The 16476-nt window shown below is 38.9% G+C and overlaps 1 protein-coding gene across 1 annotated transcript in view; it reads right to left on the bottom strand.

Moving 5' to 3' along the window:
• Window positions 1-2690: 2690 nt before the first annotated feature.
• The window catches only part of kcnk9 (potassium channel, subfamily K, member 9), a 77918-nt gene continuing 64132 nt past the window's right edge, over window positions 2691-16476 (bottom strand). Inside the window, exon 2 of the mRNA XM_062029350.1 lies at window positions 2691-4511. Within this exon, the coding sequence (XP_061885334.1) occupies window positions 3682-4511 (830 nt within the window). The 3' untranslated portion in view covers window positions 2691-3681. The remainder of the gene's footprint in view (window positions 4512-16476) is intronic.

Raw genomic sequence — 16476 nt, 5'->3', positions numbered from 1 at the left:
TGTGTAGAGCATATATATATATTTGTATAACATGTACTTTGTTGTTGTAACAAACGTCCAAGATGGAGAAAAATCATGGCTATGAAGGTGGACTAAAATAAAAAATTGACCAATCCAATCAGCTGTGCGGCGGCGAGGTCATGTGATCTTTTCTTGTGTTATGAAAACTGGAGTTGTGTAGACATGAAATGAGAGTCAATGGAAAGTGAAAGTTGTCACATTGAAACTTTTGTTTTCCTCAAGGCACGTTTGCAACTGTGTCAAAAATACTTCCGGCTTTTTCTCTTTTGTTCCAAAGATTGATACAAACATGTTATGTTCCCTTAATGAAACCGGATTAGCTTACGCTGTGTCTGTGTGTGTGTGTGTGTGTGTGTGTGTGTGTGTGTGTGTGTGTGTGTGTGTTGGGGTCAGCAGAAATTGTCTAGAAAGAATAAAGTGGGCATGCTTTCTTTGTGTGTGAGAGAAAAGGCAGATTGGGCATTAAAACAGGCCGGAGTGGTCTGGAATATCCATACTATTATGATGTATTGTACATTAGAAAGGAGGCGGGGCCTGGCGAGATGATGCACCTCAGTGGTCTTTCTTGGAAGAAATATGTCAGGATAAATACTGTACATGGTGTCAGTAACTTCACCAGCAAAGACGAAGAAGAAGAAGAAGAAGAAGGCGATTGGTTCAAACCTGAGAGCAAACATTATTGATAAGTTTGACCAGGTGGACATGAAATGAATCAAGCATGAAATAATAAAGATGATTACTACTGAAAGGATCATGCTGAGGTGGAGTTAGGCATCCTTTTTTTTCCTGGCTTTATCATCACTGACTGGATGTTACAATACAACTTTTTTCTCCATAAGCAACTTCAAACTTCATGAAATGTTTCGCCATCAACAAAGAAACCCGCTTCAGTGGTTAATATTTCATGTATCAAGTTCAATTAAATATGTTATTAATAAATGACAAGCGGTAGAAATCGGATGGAATTAAAATCACTTTACATTTGATTTTATTTGAAATTATTACACATTTTAGGTTCTTTTATTTCTTCATGTTTTTATATTAATAATCCTAAACATATTCTGTTTAAGTTATTTTATGTTTTTGTAATATAATGCTAGAAATGTTTGTTTGCTGGATTGTGTAAAAATAAAATAAATATATTACGTACTTATTTTGCCATAAATAAATAAAAAGAGGGGGAAAGGACATCAAATAAATAAAAATACATTTAAGCATCAACAGAGCTGGAATTTTTCTTATGAAATAAAAAATACATTAAAACATGGCCAATCCAATTTAAACAAAATATACTAAAATATGCAAAGAGTTAAATTTTAGAAATACAATACAATAATTTGAAAAAATGCATAGAGTTGAATTCCTCTAAAAATGGATTAAATACTAGTAGATTAGATTTTTTGTTTTTTTATTAAATAAATGAAAATTTAATAAATAAAATAAATACAAATATATTAAAATAGGGTTGACTTCATAAAAATAAAATACATTCAGATATGGATAGTGTCGGGATTTTTTTTTAAATAAAATACATTCAAACATGGATAGCCTTGACTTTTTAAAAATAAAATACATTCAAATGTTGATCCAGTTGAAGTGTTTAAAGGAAACATTAAAAAGTGGTAGAATATGGATAATGTTGGACTTTTTAAAAATAAAATGCATTAAAAAATAGATAGTGTTGGAATTATTTCAAATAATGTTACATTAAAATATGGATAATGTTGACTTATAAATAAAATACAGAAACATATGGTTTGAGTTGGCTTTTTAAAAATAAAATGGAAATACATAAAAATTTGAAAAAAAGTTTTTAAAAATAAAATAGACGTTGTTGACTTTTTAAAATAAAAATACATTAAAATATGGAGAGTTGGAATTTTAAAAATAAAATAAGAAAAAAATTAATAATAAAACGACCAAATATGGATAGATTTCAATTTGTAAAATTAAATAAATGAAAATATATTAAAATATGGAAAATGTTGGAATGTTTTGAATAAAATAAATAAAACTACATTAAAATATGGATTGAGATGACTTTTTACACATGAAATCCATTTAAAAAAAATGGATAGTGTTGGAATATATAAAACAATATATACATTAAAATATGGATACAGTTGGAATTTTAAAAATAAAATAATAAAAAAATAAAAAATAAAACAACCAAATATGGGTAGATTTGAATTTGTATAATTAAATAAATGAAAATATATTAAAATATGAAAAATGTTGGAATGGTTTGAATAAAATAAATAAAACTACATTAAAAAATATGGATTGAGATGACTTTTTACACATGAAATACATTTTAAAAAATGGATAGTGTTGGAACTTATTAAAAAAATATACAATAAAATATGGACAGCCTTGACTTTTTAAAAATAAAATACATTCAAATATTGACAGAGATGGAATTTTAAAAAAAGTAATAAATGAGAATGTGTTAGAATGTTGATAGTGTTGGACGTTTTACAAACAAAATACATTACAATATAGATTGAGACGGCTTAAAAAAAAACCTAATATGGATATAGTTGACTTTTTGAAAATAAAAAATTCTTAAAAATATGGATGTAGCTGACTTTTTAAAAATAAAATAAATACATCAAAATATGAAGAGTTGACTTTTTAAAAATATATACATTAAAGTATGGATGATGTAGTTGACTTTTTAAATAAAAACACATTAAAATATGTATACAATTGGAATTATAAAAATAAAAATATGCGTAGAGTTGAATTTGTAAAAAAAAAAAAAAAAGGTTGAAAAACGGTTAGATTTTAATTTTTAAAGGTTTTTTGAACAAATACATTCAAATATCGATTGTCGAAATCTTTTTTAAACAAAATTATTGAAAATATGTCAGAATATGGATAGTGTTTGAGTATTGAAAAATAAAATATGGATAGAAATTGGAAATATTTGTAAGGCCATTTGATGTTAACTGAGAAGGGAGGAAATAACGCAAGCTGGACTTGATGAACAGATTCACATGTTTGCTGGTAATGTTCAAGGGAAAGTACCAATGATTGTCACACACACACTACGTGTGGCCAAATTATTCTCTGCATTTGACCCATCACCCTTGATCAGCCCCTGGGAGGTGAGGGGAGCAGTGAGCAGCAGCTTTTGGCGATTTAACCCCCAATTCCAAGCCTTGATGCTGAGTGCCAAGCAGGGAGGTAATGGCTCCCATTTTTATAGTCTTTGGTATGACTCGGCCGGGGTTCGAACTCACGACCTACCCACCTCAGGGCGGGCACTCTAACCACTAGGCCACTGAGTAGGTTGATGTTGGGGGAAACATGGATTGTTGTGCAATTGAAGCTTTGCCAGGAGAAGAACTGAGTAGGAGCAGCATGATCCTTTCAGACTGCAGACACAAGAAGACATTTTGTTTTGGCGTGATGATGATGATGATGATGATGGTGATGGTGATGGTGATGGCTTGTAGAAAACATCCTCCTGTTCTTCAAGTTATGAAAAATATCTTCTCCCGCGTGTGGACCAAAGTTTCTGCTAATCCCTTGGAAAAATAGACATCCATGCTTCATGCTTGGCTTCCTGCTGGAATGTTCTCCATGAGGAGCAGAAGCGGAGAAAAAAGGGAAAGTGCTGGAATGAGATTTGGCAAAGCAGCATCTTCTGATGTCCTAGATGGACTTCCTCCTCCTCATCAGCTGCCGGTCGTCCGTCAAGCTGCGGAGGCCCGGCGACAGCGAGCTGACGGGCGAGGGGAAGAAGCTGTTCTTCAGCGTGCTGGGCGAGATCTCCTCCATCTTGTAGGAGATGGCGTGGAAGTAGTGACCGGGGCACAGCGAGTTCCGGTGGGAGAAGTCGTGCGAGTTGTAGCACATGCAGGAGCACACCGAGTGCAGGTCGCTGGTCTCCTGGCGGCGAGGCTGGCGCCGCCGCCGCCCTCGCTGCAGGGACTCGTCCTGGACGCGGACCATCGTGCTGCTCCGGTTCCCGGCCAGCGAGGCTCGCTCCTCGGCGTCGCGCCGCTCGTCCTCGCTGTTCATGGTCAAGAAGCGCAGCACCACCAGGTTGAGGAAGGCGCCGATGACGGTGAGGCCCACCAGGATGTACATGAAGCTGAAGGCCACGTAGAGCGGCTTCTTCTGGAGCGCCCTGTTCTTCTGCAGCGCCACAAAGTCCCCGAAGCCGATGGTGGTCAGCGTGATGAAGCAGTAGTAGTACGACTGGAAGAAGCTCCAGTCCTCGTAGTGCGAGAAGGCGGCGGCGCCGATGCACAGCGTGCCCACGCAGGAGAAGAAGCCCACGGTCACCATGTTCTCCATGGAGACGTCGGTGGCGCTCATGCCGCAGCACTTCTTGATGCGCTTCAGCAGGGACTTGACGAAGGTGTTCATGCGCTCGCCCAGGCTCTGGAACATGACCAGGGTCAGGGGGATGCCCAGCACGGCGTAGAACATGCAGAAGGCCTTGCCCGCGTCCGTGCCTGGCGCCGCGTGGCCGTAGCCTGCAAGCAAAGAGAACAACTTCAGGACTTTTGTTGACGGCCATGTCTGCCAAAAAGGAATATAGTGAATTGGCACAGTGGGGTGAGGAGCCTTATCTAATTACTTTGTGAGCCACTGACGCTTTTAGCTAATTAAACTTTAGCTGCTGACTCACACACACACACACACACACACACACACACACACACACACACACACACACCTGGGGCGGTCCTAATAGTTTCACAACCCTAAATGACACTAGCAGCGCCCCCTAGGGCAGTGTTTTTCAACCACTGTGCTGTGAGATACAGTCTGGTGTGCCGTGGGAGATGATCTAATTTCGCTTATTTGGGTTAAAAATATTTTTTGCAAAGCAGTAATTATAGTCTGCAAATGATGTGTTGTTGTTGAGTGTCTGTACTGTCTGGAAAACGGCAGACTTACCAGGTTATACTCCTCCATATCAGTAGGTGGCAGCAGGTAGCTAATTGCTTTGTAGATGTGGGAAACAGTGGGAGGCAGAGTGCAGGTAAAAAGGTGTCTAATGCTTAAACTAAAAATAAACAAAAGGTGAGTGCCCCTAAGAAAAGGCATTCAAGCTTAGGGAAGGCTATGCAGAATGAACCTAAAACTGAACTGGCTACAAAGTAAACAAAAACAGAATGCTGGACGACAGCAAAGACTTACTGTGGAGCAAAGACGGCGTCCACAATGTACATCCGAACATGACATGACAATCAACAATGTCCCCACAAAGAAGGATAAAAACAACTGAAATATTCTTGATTGCTAAAACAAAGTAGATGCGGGGAATATCGCTCAAAGGAAGACATGAAACTGCTAAAAGAAAATACCAAAAGAGAAAAAGCCACCAAAATAGGAGCGCAAGACAAGAACTAAAATATTACACACAGGAAAACAGCAAACAACTCAAAATAAGTCAGGGTGTGATGTGACAGGTGGTGACAGTACACCTACTTTGAGACAAGACCTATATTGATACAGTACACCTACTTTGAGACAAGACCTATATTGATACAGTACACCTACTTTGAGACAAGACCTATATTGATACAGTACATCTACTTTGAGACAAGACCTATATTGATACAGTACACCTACTTTGAGACAAGACCTATATTGATACAGTACATCTACTTTGAGACAAGACCTATTTTGATACAGTACACCTACTTTGAGACAAGACCTATATTGATACAGTACATCTACTTTGAGACAAGACCTATATTGATACAGTACATCTACTTTGAGACAAGACCTATATTGATACAGTACACCTACTTTGAGACAAGACCTATATTGATACAGTACACCTACTTTGAGATAAGACCTATATTGATACAGTACATCTACTTTGAGACAAGACCTATATTGATACAGTACATCTACTTTGAGACAAGACCTATATTGATACAGTACACCTACTTTGAGACAAGACCTATATTGATACAGTACACCTACTTTGAGACAAGACCTATATTGATACAGTACACCTACTTTGAGACAAGACCTATATTGATACAGTACATCTACTTTGAGACAAGACCTATATTGATACAGTACATCTACTTTGAGACAAGACCTATATTGATACAGTACACCTACTTTGAAACAAGAGCTGTATTGATACAGTACATCTACTTTGAGACAAGACCTATATTGATACAGTACACCTACTTTGAAACAAGAGCTGTATTGATACAGTACACCTACTTTGAGACAAGAACTATATTGATACAGTACACCTACTTTGAGACAAGAACTATATTGATACAGTACACCTACTTTGAGACAGGACCTATATTGATACAGTACACCTACTTTGAGACAAGACCTATATTGATACAGTACACCTACTTTGAGACAAGAGCTATATTGATACAGTACACCTACTTTGAGACAAGACCTATTTTGATACAGTACACCTACTTTGAGACAAGACCTATATTGATACAGTACACCTACTTTGAGACAAGACCTATATTGATACAGTACATCTACTTTGAGACAAGACCTATATTGATACAGTACATCTACTTTGAGACAAGAGCTATATTGATACAGTACATCTACTTTGAGACAAGACCTATATTGATACAGTACATCTACTTTGAGACAAGACCTATATTGATACAGTACACCTACTTTGAGACAAGACCTATATTGATACAGTACATCTACTTTGAGACAAGACCTATATTGATACAGTACACCTACTTTGAGACAAGACCTATATTGATACAGTACACCTACTTTGAGACAAGACCTATATTGATACAGTACATCTACTTTGAGACAAGACCTATATTGATACAGTACACCTACTTTGAGACAAGACCTATATTGATACAGTACACCTACTTTGAGACAAGACCTATATTGATACAGTACATCTACTTTGAGACAAGACCTATATTGATACAGTACACCTACTTTGAGACAAGACCTATATTGATACAGTACACCTACTTTGAGACAAGACCTATATTGATACAGTACATCTACTTTGAGACAAGACCTATATTGATACAGTACATCTACTTTGAGACAAGACCTATATTGATACAGTGCACCTACTTTGAGCTATAGTGATGCATTCTTGGTTATGCTTTAAAGTCATATCCAACATAATATCAACATCGGTTTTGCTGGTTGTGTGTCTCCACATTTTTTCCAATGAAAAAAATGTGCCTTGGCTGAAAAAAGGTTGAAAAAGACTGCCCTAGGGTTGTGGTCAGTACACTTGCTAGCACGCATGTATCGTCGCCACGTTGCACTTCAAACATCGCGGCTTCACCACGTCGCTTTTTTGGCCAACATGTTGTGTTGTTTACGTCTCTGATGAGTTACAGTGCAGTAGTTTGTATTATTTGTGGCCATGGATTAAGATGTTCATCTAGACGTGCTTCCGCTTCCGGCTCAAGGGTGAACGATGCCGACAACAACAGGGCAGCTAAGGTCGGCGCCATTATCGCCGCGACAATCAAGGTGACAAATGTTTGGCAGGACAACTTTTTAGTAGCATGTAGCATGCTAATACTTTCCACCTCAACGCGGAGTGGAATGCATAGGGAGTCCCACTTCCTTCTGTTCCAGGATTAAAGACTACGAATACACCCTGGATTTTTATCTTTGCAAATACACACACATTGTATCTTCAAAAGGTTTCGATGGTGAGGGGAGGTGCCAGGCGTGTGTGTGTGTGTGTGTGTACGTCTCCGTTAAAGACACACAATTAAGTTTTGATGGACAACGGCCAAACAACTCCACCAGGGAAGACAAAAGCATGTGTGTCTATGTAGCACTTGGCTTGACTGGAATCACCTCCACCACCCCCTCCACGAAGGCGTGCTCCACAACCCCACAGCCATACTTCACCCTTCTCACGCCAACCCCTTACACGCCCTTCAGTAGTTCGTCCCAGCTCTGACGCTGCTCACTCCCCCTCCCCCTTACGGCAAACCCCGCCTCGCCCTGACAGCAGTCCTGAATATTTCTGATACAGAAAAGGGTTCAGCAGTAGACCACATTATCAGCTGGGCCCAAGGTTGCCTACATCAAATGATGGCACCTTCTACATTCCTGTTGTGACTACCAAGAGAGTAAACATTGGGACACTTAGCCACCCTGCTAACCTAAACAATCTCATTCCTATTCTCTCCAAACCAAAGCCAACATGGAAGCCTGTCAATAACACCATCAGGATGGGTCTGCTCAATGTCAGGTCTCTGAATAACAAATCATTTTTAGTCAATGATTTTATTACCACTTCTAAACTTGACTTTATGTTTTTAACGGAAACATGGCTGGAACAAAATAACAGTGCAAGCATTCTGATGGAGACAGCAACCCCCAACTATAACGTCATTGATATATGTAGATCGGGGAAAAGAGGTGCTGCTATATTTTAAAACATGTTTCAGGGGAAACACATGTCACTTGGTGATTTGACATCATTTGAATACCTGTGTGCTGTGTTGAAATGCTCTCCCAAAATTCTCCTGTTAATTATCTACAGGCCACCTAAATATTCTGCACATTTTTTCGATGATTTTACTGAATAATTGTCTAGCATCTCCACTGACTTTGACTGCCTGGTTATAACTGGTGATTTATATTTTCATATTGACGATTTGAATGACAGGGGCGCAAAATAACTTTGAAGTGTCTCAACATGTGAAAGAGGCTACTCATTGTAAGGGACACACTCTGGACCTGATTATCACAAAAGGTCTCAATGTTTCTGATGCTCTTGTGATTGATCCTTCATTGTCTGATCATTTAAGTGTTTTCTTGAATATTTCTGTAATTCCGGACACACAAACAGAATCAAAGAATGTCAAAAAGCGGTACATAAATGAACATGCTAATGTCCCCTTTAAAAAGGCCATCTCCTCACTACCACCTCTAAACCCATGTCATGCTGATGATCTTGTAAGCAACTTTAATTCCAAAATTGTGAATATCATAGATATCATTGCACCTGTTACAGTTAAAACTATTTCTGACAAGCAAAAGGCACCCTGGAGAAAATCTGCTGCTGTAACAGCCCAGAGAAGAGAGTGCAGGAAGGCTGAATGAATCTGGCGGAATACAAACTTCATATTCACCATGACATCTATATAGAGAGCCTCCAGGCCTACAATTTAGTCTTAAAAAGTGCTAGAGAAACATTATTCTCCAATATCATAAACAGCAACACTAATACGGACAAAACCCTATTCGCAACCGTTGACAGACTGACCAACCCCCCAACACAAATACCAGCCCAACTCCATTCCACGCAGAAATGCAATGAGTTTGCATTCTTTTATACTGATAAAATTGAAGGCATCAGACACGCCATCAACATCTCAAGCAAAAAAGTTGGATCATCAACCCATTTAGGCAAAAGTAACACAGCAATGATGGCAAGCTTTAATGCCATAGACTCTAAAACTCTAGTGGAAACAGTGACAGCTCTAAAGTCATCCACCTGCTGCCTTCATGTTTTACCTACCAACTTCTTTAAGAATGTTTTTGACTGCCTATCAACAGACGTCTTGTAAATAGTTCATAATTCTATTCAATCGGGCAATTTCCCGAAGGCTTTCAAAACGGCAGTCATTAAACCTCTTCTAAAAAAGCGGAGCCTAGATGCCTCTGTTATCAACAACTACAGACCAATTTCAAATCTACCATTCATAAGTAAAATCATTGAGGAAGTTGTCCTCCAACAACTAAATCACTTCTTGGCTGCCACAACAACTTCCAGTCAGGATTTGGACCTCTTCATAGCACAGAGACGGCCCTTCTTCAAGTTATAAATGACATCCGTCTAAACACAGACTCTGGCAAAACTTCAGTATTAATGCTTTTGGACCTCAGTGCTGCATTTGACATTGTCCACCACTCAATACTTTTGGACAGGTTGGAAAACTGGGTGGGGATCTCAGGCACAGTTTTAAGCTGGTTCAAGTCATATCTACAAGATAGGAACTATTTAGTTTCCATTGGTGACCAACCAACGTAACGTGTGGAGTCCCCCAAGGTTCAATCTTGGGGCCGACTTTATTTAACATCTATATGCTCCCACTAGGACAAATCATGCAAAATAATAACATTGACCATCATTGCTATGCCGATGACACCCAAATCTATGTAGCGCTATCACCAAATGACTATCGCCCCATAGATCTTCTGTGCTAGTGCATTGAGCAAGTCAAACACTGGACGTGCCAACATGTCCTACAACTAAATGAAGATAAAACTGAGATAATTGTTTTTGGTGCTAAAAAAGAAAGGTTTAAAGTCGTCCAACACCTTCAATCACTGTCCCTGAAAACCTCAAATAAAGCCAGGAATCTTGGGGTTATTTTAGATTCTGATTTACATTTGGACAGTCACATCAAATCAGTAACAAAATCGGCCTACTATCACCTCAAAAATGTAACAAGACTTAGAGGGCTCATGTCAGCTCAAGACTTAGAAAAACTTGTACATGCCTTTATTACCAGTAGGCTAGACTATTGTAATGGTCTCCTTGCAGGTCTTCCCAAAAAAAGTGTCAGGCAGCTACAGCTTGTTCAGAACGCTGCTGCTAGAGTTCTAACAAAGACCAAAACATGGGAGCACATTACAGCAATTCTTAAATCCTTCCATTGGCTCCCTGTACATCAGAGAATTGATCTGCTCACATATAAATCACTACATGGTCTAGTATATCACTGATATGCTCCCACTATATAAGCCCTCTAGATCACTAAGATCTTCTGAGACCAGATCTGTTAGCGGGTCCCAGAGTAAAGTCCAATCAAGGGAGAGCATCATTCAGTCACTATGCAACAAATAGCTGGAATAAACTTCCTGACTTTCCCCAACTCTGACTACTTTTAAAACTAGACTGAAGACTTTTATGTTCACCTTAGCTTTCAGCTAGATCTTTTAATCTTTTAACTTTTAACGTCCGCACTGTTTTTATTGTCATTGTCTGCATTTGAATTTTGCTTTTATTTTCTTTCATTTCACTTTGTTGTCTGTGAAGCACTTTGAGTCTGCCTTGTGTATGAAAAGTGCTCTACAAATAAAGCTGCCTTGCCTTATATCTTTACAAATGAATGTATAATATTTGTATGCAATCTATTTGGTGTCTTGTGATGACTCAATTATGTGTTGTGTTTGCTTTTTCACACAGGTGCTTTTGTGCCCTTTGTGTGCACTGGTGAAGCCTGTGTGTGTGTGTGTGTGTGTGTGTGTGTGTGTGTGTGTGTGTGTGTGTGTGTGTGTGTGCGTGTGTGCGTGTGTGCGTGTGTGTGTGTGTGTGTGTGTGTGTGTGTGTGTGTGTGACATGTAGGATCATTACATCATGGACATGGCTGCAGCGACGTCTACAAATATTAGGGGATGACAAAGTGGAACATATTCATATTTGTAATGGTAGATAAAAAGTGATGTAAACAACAAGCACTCCAACAAAGCTGAATTAAAAACAGTTACTTTTAGTTGCTTCCAAGTGTCCAGCAAACTATCTCTTGTGGACATCTGAATGAAACTAACAAAAACATTTTTCATTACAAAGATCAAATTTACTAGCGCAAAATTGTTCTAAAATGTTATTGTTTTTAAACCTCTCAGCGGATTAGCGCCACAATATACCGTAATTTCCGGACTATAAGCCGCTACTTTTTCCCCTGGTTCTGGTCCCTGCGGCTTATACAAGGGTGCGGCTTATTTACGGCCTGTTCTTCTCCGACACCGACAAAGAGGATTTGGGTGGTTTTAGTACGCAGGAGGAAGACGATGACACAATGATTAACGACTGACTTTTCATATACCGGTAGGCTGGTTATTTTGATAACGTACATGCGAGCACTTTGTATTACTTTGCAGAGTTGTATTATTTGTACTCTGCACGAATGCTGTTCGCCATGTCAAAGATGTGAAAGTTTGATTGAATGATTGAAAGATTTATTGTTAATAAATGGGACGCTTTGCGTTCCCAAACAGTCATCTCTGTCCCGACAATCCCCTCCGTGGTAGCAGGAACCCCTATATACTACGCTAATTACACATCAAAACCCTGCGGCTTATACAAGGGTGCGGCTTATATATGGAGCAATCTGTATTTTCCCCTAAATTTAGCTGGTGCGGCTTATAGTCAGGTGCGGCTTATAGTCCGGAAATTACGGTATGTCAGACCTTTTCAGAATCTGTGAGGTCATCTGATCAATTTCTCCTTGTGGTCCCAATAACCCGCTTAAAATCCAGAGGAGATTGTGATTTTTTTCTGTGGCTCCGAAACAATCCGCCTCTTTAATGATTTTTAAATCACATTTTAAAACATATTTTTACTCCTTGTCTTTTGAACCAGTCCATTTTAATGTATTATTTTAGGCAAGGCAAGGCAAGGCAACTTTATTTGTATAGCGCTTTTCATACACAAGGCAGACTCAAAGTGCTTCACAGACAACAAAGTGAAATGAAAGAAAATAAAAGCAAAATTAAAATGCAGACAATAAAAATAAAAACAGTGCAGACGTTAAAAGTTAAAAGATTAAAAGATTTAGCTGAAAGCTAAGGTGAACATAAAAGTCTTCAGTCTAGTTTTAAAAGTAGTGAGAGTTGGGGAGAGTCTGACATCTTCAGGAAGTTTATTCCAGCTATGTGTTGCATAGTGACTGAATGATGATCTCCCTTGATTTGAGTTTACTCTTGGAACCGCTAACAGATTGGTCTCAGAAGATCTTAGTGATCTAGAGGGCGTATATAGTGGGAGCATATCAGTGATATACTTGGGCCCTAGACCATGTAGTGATTTATATGTGAGCAGGAGGATTTTGAAATATATTCTCTGATGTACAGGGAGCCAATGTAAGGATTTAAGAATTGGTGTAATGTGCTCACATTTTTTGGTCTTTGTTAGAACTCTAGCAGCAGCGTTCTGAACAAGCTGTAGCTGCCTGACAGTTTTTTTTGGGAAGACCTGCAAGGAGACCATTACAATAGTCTAGCCTACTGGTAATAAAGGCATGTACAAGTTTTTCTAAGTCTTGAGCTGACATGAGCCCTCTAAGTCTTTTTACATTTTTGAGGTGATAGTAGGCCGATTTTGTTACTGATTTGATGTGACTGTCCAAATGTAAATCAGAATCTAAAATAACCCCAAGATTCCTGGCTTTATTTGAGGTTTTCAGGGACAGTGATTGAAGGTGTTGGATGACTTTAAACCTTTCTTTTTTAGCACCAAAAACAATTATCTCAGTTTTATCTTCATTTAGTTGTAGGAAATTTTGGCACATCCAGTGTTTGACTTGCTCAATGCACTGGCACAGAAGATCTATGGGGCGATAGTCATTTGGTGATAGCGCTACATAGATTTGGGTGTCATCGGCATAGCAATGATGGTCAATGTTATTATTTTGCATGATTTGTCCTAGTGGGAGCATATAGATGTTAAATAAAGTCGGCCCCAAGATTGAACCTTGGGGGACTCCACACGTTACGTTGGTTGGTTCTGATACAAAGTCACCAATGGAAACAAAATAGTTCCTATCTTGTAGATATGACTTGAACCAGCTTAAAACTGTGCCTGAGATCCCCACCCAGTTTTCCAACCTGTCCAAAAGTATTGAGTGGTCGACAGTGTCAAATGCAGCACTGAGGTCCAAAAGCATTAATACTGAAGTTTTGCCAGAGTCTGTGTTTAGACGGATGTCATTTATAACTTTAAGAAGGGCCGTCTCTGTGCTATGAAGAGGTCGAAATCCTGACTGGAAGTTGTTGTGGCAGCCAGTAGAAGCCAAGAAGTGATTTAGTTGTTGGAGGACAACTTTCTCAATTATTTTACTTATGAATGGTAGATTTGAAATTGGTCTGTAGTTGTTGATAACAGAGGCATCTAGGCTCTGCTTTTTTAGAAGAGGTTTAATGACTGCAGTTTTGAAAGCCTTCGGGAAATTGCCCGATTTAATAGAATTATTAACTATTTGCAAGATGTCTGTTGATAGGCAGTCAAAAACATTCTTAAAGAAGTTGGTAGGTAAAACATCAAGGCAGCAGGTGGATGACTTTAGAGCTGTCACCGTTTCCACTAGAGTTTTAGAGTCTATGGCATTAAAGCTTGCCATCATTGCTGTGTTACTTTTGCCTAAATGGGGTGGTGATCCAACTTTTTTACTTGAGATATTGATGGTGCGTCTGATGCCTTCAATTTTATCAGTATAAAAGAATGCAAAGTCATTGCATTTCTGCGTGGAATGGAGTTCGGCTGGTATTTGTGTTGGGGGTTTAGTCAGTCTGTCAACGATTGTGAATAGGGTTTTGGCCTTATTTGTGTTGCTGTTTATGATATTGGAGAAGAATGTTTCTCTAGCACTTTTTAAGACTAAATTGTAGGCCTGGAGGCTCTCTTTATAGATGTCATGGTGAATATGAAGTTTTGTATTCCGCCAGATTCGTTCAGCCTTCCTGCACTCTCTTCTCTGGGCTGTTACAGCAGCAGATTTTCTCCAGGGTGCCTTTTGCTTGCCAGAAATCGTTTTAACTGTAACAGGTGCAATGATATCTATGATATTCACAATTTTGGAATTAAAGTTGCTTACAAGATCATCAGCATGACATGGGTTTAGAGGTGGTAGTGAGGAGATGGCGTTTTTAAAGAGGACATTAGCATGTTCATTTATGTACCGCTTTTTGACATTCTTTGATTCTGTTTGTGTGTCCGGAATTACAGAAATATTAAAGAAAACACAGAAATGATCAGACAATGAAGGATCAATCACAAGAACATCAGAAACATTGAGACCTTTTGTGATAATCAGGTCCAGGGTGTGTCCCTTATAATGTGTAGCCTCTTTCACATGTTGAGACAGTTCAAATGTGTCTAAAATAGTAAAAAGTTCTTTTGCGCCCTTGTCATTTAAATCGTCAATATGAAAATTAAAATCACCAGTTATAACCAGGCAGTCAAAGTCAGTGGAGATGCTAGACAATAGTTCAGTAAAATCATCAAAAAAATTTGCAGAATATTTAGGTGGCCTGTAGATAATTAACAAGAGAATTTTGGGAGAGCATTTCAACACAGCACACAGCTATTCAAATGATGTAAACTCACCGAGTGACATCTGTTTCCCCTGAAACATGTTTTTAAATATAGCAGCAACCCCTCCACCTCTTTTCCCCGATCTACATATATCAATGAAGTTATAGTTGGGGGGTGCTGTCTCGATCAGAATGCTTGCACTGTTATTTTGTTCCAGCCATGTTTCAGTTAAAAACATAAAGTCAAGTTTAGAAGTGCTAATAAAATCATTGACTAAAAATGATTTGCTATTCAGAGACCTGACATTGAGCAGACCCATCCTGATGGTGTTATTGACAGGCTTCGATGTTGGCTTTGATTTGGAGATAATAGGAATGAGATTGTTTAGGTTAGCAGGGTGGCTAAGTTTCCCAATGTTTACTCTCTTGGTAGTCACAACAGGGATGTAGAAGGTGCCATGATTTGATGTAGGCAACCTTGGGCCCAGCTGATAATGTGGTCTACTGCTGAACCCTTTTCTGTATCAGAAATATTCAGGACTGCTTAGTTAATTTATTATGTTTTTTGTTTTTTTACACTTGACTGTCCTTAGTTTTACCCTGCCTCTAAATGTGTTTTCACTTTCTGTGAAACTACAAGTGCTGTATTAATAAAGTGGATTGTTTTAAGTCATTTGTATTAATGTCCCAATCCCAGCAAACAAAAGCATGGGGATTCTACAGTAGGGACGTGATTCATATGGCCCCATTCCTGGGTGGATCTCGCATGAGAGGAAGGGGGCGGAGGGGGTTTAATCATTTTACAATACAGTCTGCTGAAAATGATGGAAAGTGCCACTCTACATAGCTACTGGCGCTGCGGTAAAAGTTAGAATTGCCGCAGAACACATTTTAAGATATTAAACACTCTACTGCCATCTGGCGGCTAAAGTCCATAGTTCACGCCACAATTCGTCACGTTTCCTGTGTCAGGTCAACCGTGACAAACAGGACCATGTGAATCCCCTTCCTACTGTAGGTTGGACATTTCCTCTGTTTTAGTCAAGTCATTTAAAAAAGGTAAACATGCTAGGCTATAGGCTACTAGGAGCTAGCAGCTACACAACTGCTGAGCACATAACAGCACACAAGCTAGACATACGTAATAGTCGTCACACATGTGTCAATCAATCAATCAATCAATCAATGTTTATTTATATAGCCCTAAATCACAAGTGTCTCAAAGGGCTGTCATGTTGTTCATCGCAATGGAAGGATTGGGTCGGGCTGTGGGAACACAGATTGTGGCCATTTGTGATTTGAATCGCAAAATGGATCTCATCTTGGAGAAGCTTGCTGAGAAGGAAGAATTAAATTGAACTTGAGAGATCCAGCACGGACACACAGAGAGCAGGAATGTCATTGTTTTGACTGCTCGGAGAAAACAACATCTTAATCTACAAT

Source organism: Entelurus aequoreus, linkage group LG20, assembly GCF_033978785.1.
Source record: "Entelurus aequoreus isolate RoL-2023_Sb linkage group LG20, RoL_Eaeq_v1.1, whole genome shotgun sequence".
NCBI lineage: Eukaryota > Metazoa > Chordata > Actinopteri > Syngnathiformes > Syngnathidae > Entelurus > Entelurus aequoreus.
Note: the sequence above shows the minus strand (reverse complement) of the source record. Positions and strands in the feature narration are given on the sequence as shown.